Source organism: Carassius gibelio, chromosome B19 (assembly GCF_023724105.1).
Source record: "Carassius gibelio isolate Cgi1373 ecotype wild population from Czech Republic chromosome B19, carGib1.2-hapl.c, whole genome shotgun sequence".
NCBI lineage: Eukaryota > Metazoa > Chordata > Actinopteri > Cypriniformes > Cyprinidae > Carassius > Carassius gibelio.
Genome location: NC_068414.1, coordinates 36,478,663 through 36,489,148, shown reverse-complemented (window position 1 = coordinate 36,489,148; position 10,486 = coordinate 36,478,663). Strand labels below are relative to the sequence as shown.

The window sequence follows — 10,486 nt, the reverse complement described above, 5'->3', positions numbered from 1 at the left end:
GAAACACTGAGTCACAGATCTGATTCATTATGGTGACCACATGACCATTCAATTCAATTCAATTCAAGTTTATTTGTATAGCGCTTTTTACAAAACAAATCGTTACAAAGCAACTTTACAGAAAATTATGTTTCTACAATATTTAGTAGTAGCTAGTAGTTTGTGCACATTTGACAGGATTTTAGAAAAAATAATAATAATAATACAAGACGTAGTCAGCTACACGATGAACTATCAATATTATTAATTAATAGTTATTATATGATGCAGTCACACATGTAGCAATAATTGTTAGTTCTGTTGTTGATTCAGGGTTAGCATCATCTAGGGTTCTCTGAGGGTCAGCATCATCTCTTCTCAGGTGTTCTGGATCCAGACTGGAGTTTGTGTAAATCCTAGTTACCACGGGATGAAGATCCAGCAGAAACAGAGAAGCAAACAGAGACATCATTAGCATAGCTGCTGATCCAACAAAGTAAAATTAGTTTAACCCAAGCTAATGAATAAAAATGCACCTTTGATCAGATGCAACTACACTCACAATTTAAGAAATACATTATTCGAATGCTTGGCGAAAGAGATGTGTTTTTAATCTAGATTTAAACAGAGAGAGTGTGTCTGAACCCCGAACATTATCAGGAAGGCTATTCCAGAGTTTGGGAGCCAAATGTGAGAAAGCTCTACCTCCTTTAGTGGACTTTGCTATCCTAGGAACTACCAAAAGTCCAGCGTTTTGTGACCTTAGGGAGCGTGATGGGTTGTAACGTGGTAGAAGGCTAGTTAGGTACGCAGGAGCTAAACCATTTAGGGCCTTATAGGTAAGTAATGATAATTTGTAACTGATACGGAACTTAATAGGTAGCCAGTGCAGAGACTGTAAAATTGGGGTAATATGATCATATTTTCTTGACCTGGTAAGAACTCTAGCTGCTGCATTTTGGACGACCTGTAGCTTGTTTATTGTAGAAGCAGGACATCTTTTTATCCGGACATGTTTCTAAATGGCCTAAAATGTCCAGATTTTGTCTTTGTTTTGTGCTGCTCGTCTCTCCTCAGTTGTCTTTTATTATACACATGTATTTGCATGGCTTTGGACGTTCTCTTTAGAGCCCGCCTACTCTCTCGCCATGATTGGTCGATTTTGAACAACGCCCGCACGCTATTGGTCAAACTAGCTTTCAGCCAGTAGCTAGCTTCAGCGATTATGAAAACATTACGTAAACAAAGACAAAACCCGGACATTTTTATGCAATTTATGAATCCTGGCTGAAAAACAAAAACAAAAATGGATAAATTAAACTGAATAATTATTGAATAAACATCTGTAGCCTGCTTGTATTTGTCCACAGATATTTCACGAGGTGCTTCTTTCCTCTGAACTCATGTGAGACTGATGAAGTTGTGAAGATTTTTGCTGCCATCTTATGGAGCTCAAATATGAAACACATTCTTATTTTCTCTTCATAAACTCTATTTAACAATTCAGGAGAATTTAGGAGGACATGTGAAGATATCAGACCAAACCTGTCCTGAAATAAATAAAAGATATGTGTTGACACTTTCTGAAGAATGAAAAAAAAAACAAAAAAAAAACAAGAACAATAAATAAATAAATAAATAAATAAGGGTTATTATGCATTAATTAGATGGGATATTTTAGTTTTCATCATAATTACCCCTAGTAAAAAAAAATTATACAAATATTTCAAGTATAGTCCAAATATACTAACATTTAATGACATAACTGGAGACTTACTGATATAAAAATTAATATATTTACACTTTATTTTGCGTAATAGTCGTGCACAACAATGCACATTTCTTAATATTAAGTCTAAAATTATAAAATGTGTTTTAATGTCACTTTTGATGAGGATTGTATGATTTTTGAATAATTTCGGTCTTTAAATGCTAAATATGTAAGGTTTAACTTGCAATATTCCACTTTAGCACAAACAAGTATCACAATCATACTTCAGCACTACTTCTGCGCAATTAAGCACAAACTTAGTTTTTCCAATTGAGCACTTTATATTGCTGGCGATTTATTAAGCATATCAATATTCGTAGTATTTTTAGCATGAAATAAATGTGTTTAAAAATACGTTTAACTATATTTATATTTTCAACATTTCGTTTAACCGATATAAAGTTTTTTACACTTTTGAGCTTCGGATGCTCGTGCGCACCGGAAGTGACTTTTCTCCGCGTTCGCCGTGTTGTGGTTTTCAACATTATTTAATGGATTAAATAAATAGTTTCTCTGAACGTAATAGCGCAGCATATTTATACTCGTGTCATCACAGAGACAGATAAACAGAGGAATTGAGTAATATTATAGAAGATGGTGATGAGTTTATCGACGAAGAAGAAGAAGGCGAGTTTTACAAGACCACTTATGGAGGATTCAACGACGTGAGTATTAACACACACACACACACACACACACACACACACACTAAGGCACACAAACACTCACTCACTCACTCAGACACACACACACACACACACTCAGGCACACAAACACTCACTCACTTACTCAGACACACACACACACACTCACACACACACACACACACACACACACACTCAGACACACACACTCAGACACACACACTCAGGCACACAAACACACACACACTCACACAGACACACACACACACTCACTCAGACACACACTCACTCACTCACTCACTCACTCAGACACACACACTCAGGCACACAAACACTCACTCACTCACTCAGACACACACACACACACACACACACACACACACTCACACAGACACACACACACACACACACACACTCACTCACTCAGACACACACACACACACACACACACACACTTGTCTGCTCCTGCATGACTAGCTTGTTGGTTGTGTTTCAGGAGCCACTGAAGGTCTCGAAACCCAAAGTGAAGAGAGTTTCTGAAAAACTAAAGACTAAGCGGCCCAAAGTTGACAGATGCACCATTGAAGAGCTGCAGGAGTTTGGAGAAAGTGAGGCACTTACACACACACTGTAGATCAATTAATGTTTTGAATTAGTTTTTGTTTTGATCGTTTCTGTTTTCATTTTAATTTTAGTTAATTTTAGAAATGTTGTTGTGTGTTCTTGCCCATTTTATAATCTTTTTAATGTGTATTAGCATTTATTTGATTTCAATTTTAATTATTTTAGTAGTTCAATTTAAACTTATTGTGTTCTCGTTTTCATTAAATTTAACTTGATAAACTAAAATAGCTAAATAAAAAAAGCGAATAAATAAAAATAATATAGACATTTTTCAGCCCATTATTTAATGTCATGAGACAAAGGTTATTATCAGAACAAACTCTTAAGGACTCATTTTATAAGATTGACCCAGAAAAATGTTAATTTCTTTTAAATATCAATTTTATAGAATTTAATGTACTAAAGTTTGTTATATAATTGTTTTATTTATTTGTATTTTGTGTTGTGTACTACTGTATTGTTTTTCCGAAGTATAACATTTTTTGCCATGGAATGCCTGTGAACACAGGAAGGTCTTGGCCAACATGGGCTGCGATACAATTTTTTTAAATATATATATATATATAAAATCTGCAGTACATATAGTAATTTTTTTACAAAATCTGCAGTACATCTACACATACGATATGAGGAATAAAATGAAATATATTTGATTTATTTATTAACAGATAAACCAAGGGGAAAAAACTAAATGTAGCCTATACATGCTGAGTTTCAGTTAATTTTTGTGACGGGCTTAATTTGTTCACAGAAAGGAAACTCAAATGGCAGAAAGCGACAATCTATTTGTTTTCTTTATTTTACAAAAGCACAATGTTTTGTTTTCATTGTGAGTGTACACAAATAAAAGCAGCCCTTTAAAGTAATGAATTATTAATAAAACAATAAATGAGGGATTGTTTAAAGTTGATCCTGCTGGTATTAGGAAAGAGTTGAAGACACACATCAGTTCCAGCATTGCTTACTTGACTGCGCAGTTGGTACTTTATCAAAATAAAATACAGTGAACCAAACATCAGTGCGCCTGCCTCTGTGTCACTGTTTAAGCACGCCTGGCGTACAAGGCCTATAATTTAATAAATTATTATTAATAAATAATAATTTTGCATTCTGATGCATCCTAATTATGGAAATATAATGGAATATTTGGATTTGTCCTGAATGAGAGAGGTAGGATGATGCAAAGATATTTATACTGTTTTACTTATTCAATCACAGAACCTTGTAAAGTTCAAATAGAGATCAAATTATTTTCAAATTTCTTTGAACTTGAAAATAACATGTAATTGGGTTTTAAATTGTAAATAATAATTGAATATTTGAATGACATCAAAAGCTAACTGAAGCTTATACAAGGCTTGCTCTCCAGAAGAATCAATGCAATACATGACAGATTCATCTGCATAAAAATTAAACTTGGCATCCTGAAAGCCATAATCAAGACTAGTCATATAAATGGTAAATAAAAGGGGCCCCAGCACAGATCCTTGGGGAACACCTTAGGAAATCTCCAGTGATTCAGATAGTTTACCATCAGCCGGTACAGATTGAGTTCATCCATTAAAATCACTTTTAAACCAAGGAATAACAAGACTAGATAAAACAACTATCTAAAAAATATTTTAAGGTCTCAGAAGCCTTTGATAAATCAATAAAAAGGGATGCACAAAAATCACCATTAGCAATCGTTCCCAAAATATCATTTAAAACTTTCAAAACAGCTGTTACAGCGCTGTTTTTATGAAACCAGAATGATGAATAGACAACACTTTGTTTACATTTAAATAAGTCAGCTGATCACTAATAAGACTTTTTTTAAAAGTGCTGGTCCCAGACGCTAACATGAAGGAGGAGAACGTGGATGTGGAAGGGTACTTTAAACCTTAATGAACTGTAATTAATAATAAGAAGAAGAAGAATAGGTGAGGTTAGATGGAACTGGTTTGTTATGCTAAAATTGCTATTACTATAAAACAATAACTTGTTTCTGAAAAGCTGGAATAAGTTTATTAAAAAAATATATTTTTGAATTTAGCTAATAACTGCCTTTTTTAAATCAATTCTGATCTAATAATTATACACAGTACACACACATATAAACAAAGACTTTTATTTTGGATACGTTTAATCGCGATTAGTCAGTGATTTTAACAAGATGCATGACAGACTTTCTCATCTCCTGTTATAGGCTGGACCAGGACACGCCCCCAAGCCACGCCCACCTTCCTTTGCATAGGGGGCGGGGTCTCTTTGCTTTCGCACTTATATCACCTTCAGTCCCGATGAGGCATTTAACTCTGCCTTCCCTTCTTCGGCTCGCTCTAGCCCCGCCCATATCATTCAGTAGGTGTGTCCTGTTACCCATAAACCAGCGCTAACGCTAACGCCCGAGCTTTCCGCATTATCCGCGAGACTTCCCAGAAATACATGTAGCATTGCATCAGTGTGTCATCAATGGATGCTCTGCAGTGAATGGGTGCCGTCAGAATGAGAGTCTGATAAAAACATCACAATAATCCACAGCACTCCAGCCCATCAGTTAACTTCTGGAGAAGACAAAAGCTGAAACAAATCCAGCATTAAGATGATTTTAACTAAAATACATGTTTTTATCAGCTGTTTGGAATCTCATTCTGACGGCACCCATTCACTGCAGAGCATCCATTGATGAGACACTGATGCAATGCTACATTTCTACAAATCTGGTGAAGAATCAAACTCATCCTGGTCTCGGATGATCCTGAGCGTGAGAACATTTCAGTTTTAGTTCTCAGATCTGCAGTTGAAGTGGACGTTAAATTACTGAGATGACGTATGGTGACAAAAAGATAGACCAGATGATATCAAAAGATCACAGAGCTGAAGAAAAGGCTTCTGTAGAGAATATTTGAAACAAAACAATACTTTATTATTAAACTTTAATCCAGTCAGATGCTCCATTCTGTGTTAAACTCTAATACTGCTGCTTTTGAACAAAAACAAGAAAACAGTAATGTATTATTTTACTTTGAATACCGTAGAAATATGCATAAAATCCAGTGTTGCATAAGTTCTATTTGGTAATTTTCATGGGTGAAGATAATAATAAAAACAAAAGCCTAATCATATTAAAATAGATTTTTGTCTTTTGCAAACTGTAATTTTTGATAAAGAGATTGTTCAACCAAAAACAATCATTCTGTCATCATATATTTGTTCCAAAACTGTATGACTGTTGAATATTACATGTATTTTATTGGACCCCATTTACTTAAATTTTGTGTTCCACAGAAGAAACCCACCTAAAAGTTATATATAAAATATATATATATAAAAAAGTGTTCTAAAAACTTGTGCTAACATTCCCTGTAAGTAAATGTTTTCTGAACCTTCAGAACTTTCAGTATTAAAAAAAGAAAAGAAAAAAGAACCGTGTACTGTCCCTTTAAATCTTCCTGATTCGGTTTTGAGATATGACATATGAGCTGCACGTGTTCTTGACACGTCTAGTGCGAATCGCCCAAACAGCCTGGAGGGGTGTTCAGGAGACGATCAGTGTCTCTGAGCACAGGTACAGAAGCTCTGCAGTCCAGTCTCTCAGTCCAGCTCTGTGTTCAGAGCTTGCCCTCTTCTATCATGCGGTTCAGACCCGTGCAGATCTTGCTGAGGTTGGGCCACAGCGTGCCATGAGGGTCGTACAGGTGTGTGAGGAGCTCCGGGTCCGAGTAATGGTTGAACACGTGTCTGATGCGGTCCAGAGATTTGGGCGTCAGGTGCTTCTCCACCAGCTTCAGCAGTAAATCACGACACTCGGACAGCAGCTCCATCATCACGTTCTTATCAAAGGTGAACTCCACCTGAAGCAGAGACACGCACGCTCGTTATTCATTCATGCATTTAGCAGACACTTTAAAACAAAGTGACTCACAAAGGAGCAACACTAAGAAAAAAAAAGTTTTAATTTCTTTTAGGAGTTGTACAAGCTGAAAAGATATGTGAAGTTGCAACGATTAAAGTTTCAAATCCAAAGAGATATTCTTCATCAAAGATAAGACTCTGCCACGCCCCCTAAAATGCCACGTTCAAACACGCCCCCACATGTCTACATCACTATGTGGGAAGATTTGTGTAATGCCACCTAAAATGTTCACTTAAAGAAAGAAGTGGGTCATTTGGCCAATCAGAGCAGACTGTGCTTTTCAGAAGGAAATGATGCGTTTGAGAGAGGCAGGGCATAGAGGACCTACAATAATGTACAGTATTTGAAAAAGAATATGATTTTTGAACATTAAAGCATGTCAGCCTATTCTGTTACACCAAATAATGATCTTTATAAAAGCATCATATGAATCCTTTGATTAGTACATTTTTGCACATATTGCATAGTTTTAAGACATTTCAAAATAAGAGTCCTTATTCTTTACTATTGAGAATAGAGCATTGGCAGAAAAACTATGGAAGCCTGTTTCCTCCACTGAATAAAATTGATTGTGACTTTTTATTTCACAACTCTTGACTTTTTTGTGAGAAATAAACGTAGAATTAGGAGTTACAAAGTCAGAATTGTGATTTATAAACTCGGAACTGCAAGAAATAAAGTCAGACATTTTTCTCGTAATTGCGAGTTTGTATCTCGCAATTCTGAGTTTTCTCAGAGTCGTGAGATATAAACTCTCAATTGTGAGTTAAGTCCAGTTCTGAGAAGAAAAAAAGACTTATGTTTTATAAACTGTGAGTTTATATCTCGCAATTCTGACTTTGTAAGTTGCAATTGTGAGTTTATATCGCTCACAATAAAAAAAAGTTAGAGTTGTGAGAGTAGAGAGTTTGTATCAGGCAATTCTTGAGGGAAAAAGTCAGAACTGAGAGATGTAAACTCGCAATTGTAAAAAAAAAAAAAAAAAAAAGGTCAGAATTGTGGCATAAAATGTTGCAGTTATGTTTATTATCATTTTGTTCTAAAACATATACCATGTAGTGTTAAAATTAGCCTGAAGAACTTGATTAGTTTAATCAGGGTGGAATCTGAACTCTGCAGGGCTCCGGTCTTCCATGAATTAAGTTTGACGCCTCTAAGGTGTTTTTTGGGTGGTTGCTAGGGTTCTCTAAGTAGTTGTTCCTGGGGTGTTCTGTGTAGTTGCTATGTGGCCGCTAGGTTACTGTTGATGGTGTCTAAGTGGTTTCTTCCTGGCTGGTGTGAAATGACACCACAAACGCTGCAGGAAGACGCACACACTGAACTATAAGACTATCAGCTGTAGCACTGACGATGATTAATTATAACACACCGTTAGCATGTAAATATGACTGATGAATGTGAGTGCTTGTACCTCCTGGAAGCTGATGGCCGTCATGGCTCCGCTGTGGAGTTTTTTCCTGAAGTCCTGTGCCACACTCAGCTCCTCCGCGCTGAACTTGTCATGTTTGAACAGAACCCCCACCTTCACGGCGATCTTGATCATGTTCTTCACCACCTTCTGGGCCTCAGTGCGGTTCCCCGAGTGCTCTTTGGAGACGCGGTACAGCTCGTCCAGAACCTCGCCGCTGTTGTCATCGATGAACATATGAGCCACGGACTTACTGGCCATGTGACTGAGGATCTTCTTCTGGGCCTTCATGGCCATGTCCTTCGAGCTGAACGCCTCCATCCCGATGGCAGCGGAGCACAGACGGACGCAGATGTGTGTTTACCTGCGTCTTGCAGTCGGAGGTGCTTGAGAGGAGCCTGTTATGTCTTTTTGAGGAAGTGGCTTTTCTTCCGCTGTGTAACTGTGAGAGGAAACGGTGTGATCGGAGAAGATATGTCACTTCTGCTTTCTGTCTCTCTCACACGCTCAGACTTTGAGATTCAGACTCCAACCTCCCTCTCCAGAGACGTTTCATGAGTGTTGAAATAATGTGTGAATAAGAACAAAAAATATGCTAAAGATATTATGTGTAAACATATCAGCATCAGCATCAAACAACACGTGTGCATCAACAATGTGGTTAAATGGAAAGCTCTCAGTTTGCAGTCGAAAGTCAAAGCAGACTGTTTTCATCCGAGTCTCTCTGGATCACATGATCTGATCAGTCTGTATCTCAGTCATTCTTCCTGATTCACACTCAACAAACAGAACTGAATTCAGATTGAAGTGATCTGGAACGTAATTTGTTCAATTTAATGAACGGTTGCCAGGTTGTTGAAAGTAGTTGCTATGCGGTTGCTGGGTGTTTTAAAGTAGTTGCTATGTGGTTGCTTGGATGTTCTGAGTAGTTTCTATGCAGTTGCTAGGTGTTCTGAGTAGTTGTTATGTGGTTGCTGGGGTGTCCTAAAGTAGTTGCTATGTGGTTGCTGGGGTGTTCTGAGTAGTTGCTATGTGGTTGCTAGGTGTTCTAATGTAGTTGCTATGTGGTTGCTGCGGGTGTTCTGAGTAGATGCTATGTGGTTGCTAGGTGTTCTAATGTAGTTGCTATGTGGTTGCTGCGGGTGTTCTGAGTAGATGCTATGTGGTTGCTGCGGGTGTTCTGAGTAGATGCTATGCGGTTGCTGGGGTGTTCTGAGTAGTTGCTATGTGGTTGCCAGGTGAATTCAGATTGAAGTGATCTGGAATATAATTTGTTCAATTTAATGAACGGTTGCCAGGTTGTTGAAAGTAGTTGCTATGCGGTTGCTGGGGTGTTCTGAGTAGTTGCTATGCGGTTGCCAGGTGAATTCAGATTGAAGTGATCTGGAATATAATTTGTTCAATTTAATGAACGGTTGCCAGGTTGTTGAAAGTAGTTGCTATGCGGTTGCTGGGGTGTTCTGAGTAGTTGCTATGCGGTTGCTGGGGTGTTCTGAATAGTTGCTATGTGGTTGCCAGGTGAATTCAGATTGAAGTGATCTGGAATATAATTTGTTCAATTTAATGAACGGTTGCCAGGTTGTTGAAAGTAGTTGCTATGCGGTTGCTTGGATGTTCTGAGTAGTTTCTATGCAGTTGCTAGGTGTTCTGAGTAGTTGTTATGTGGTTGCTGGGGTGTCCTAAAGTAGTTGCTATGTGGTTGCTGGGGTGTTCTGAGTAGTTGCTATGTGGTTGCTAGGTGTTCTAATGTAGTTGCTATGTGGTTGCTGCGGGTGTTCTGAGTAGATGCTATGTGGTTGCTAGGTGTTCTAATGTAGTTGCTATGTGGTTGCTGCGGGTGTTCTGAGTAGATGCTATGTGGTTGCTGCGGGTGTTCTGAGTAGATGCTATGCGGTTGCTGGGGTGTTCTGAGTAGTTGCTATGTGGTTGCCAGGTGAATTCAGATTGAAGTGATCTGGAATATAATTTGTTCAATTTAATGAACGGTTGCCAGGTTGTTGAAAGTAGTTGCTATGCGGTTGCTGGGGTGTTCTGAGTAGTTGCTATGCGGTTGCCAGGTGAATTCAGATTGAAGTGATCTGGAATATAATTTGTTCAATTTAATGAACGGTTGCCAGGTTGTTGAAAGTAGTTGCTATGCGGTTGCTGGGGTGTTCTGAGTA

The 10,486-nt window shown here is 37.7% G+C and overlaps 2 protein-coding genes across 2 annotated transcripts in view; one reads left to right on the top strand and one right to left on the bottom strand.

The window, feature by feature from the left end:
• Positions 1 to 2,257: 2,257 nt before the first annotated feature.
• Positions 2,258 to 10,486, top strand: part of LOC127978676 (semaphorin-6D) — a 276,967-nt gene continuing 268,738 nt past the window's right edge. The window contains exons 1-2 of the mRNA XM_052583526.1: positions 2,258 to 2,415; positions 2,891 to 3,002. The gene's annotated coding sequence lies outside the window, so the exon portion shown is untranslated. The remainder of the gene's footprint in view (positions 2,416 to 2,890; positions 3,003 to 10,486) is intronic.
• LOC127978694 (tumor necrosis factor, alpha-induced protein 8-like protein 2 A) lies at positions 5,905 to 9,121 on the bottom strand. Its single transcript, XM_052583580.1, has 2 exons — positions 8,328 to 9,121; positions 5,905 to 6,854 (listed from the first exon to the last, which is right to left on the bottom strand). The coding sequence occupies exons 1-2, from the start codon at positions 8,643 to 8,645 to the stop codon at positions 6,612 to 6,614; spliced, it is 561 nt and encodes a 186-aa protein (XP_052439540.1). The 5' UTR covers positions 8,646 to 9,121; the 3' UTR covers positions 5,905 to 6,611.

Coding starts and splice junctions, on each gene's coding strand:
- LOC127978694 (XM_052583580.1), bottom strand. CDS start 8,645: ATGGAGGCGTTCAGCTCGAAGGACATGGCCATGAAGGCCCAGAAGAAG. Junction 6,855..8,327: donor CGGCCATCAGCTTCCAGGAG/GTACAAGCACTC, acceptor TCTCTGCTTCAG/GTGGAGTTCACCTTTGATAA.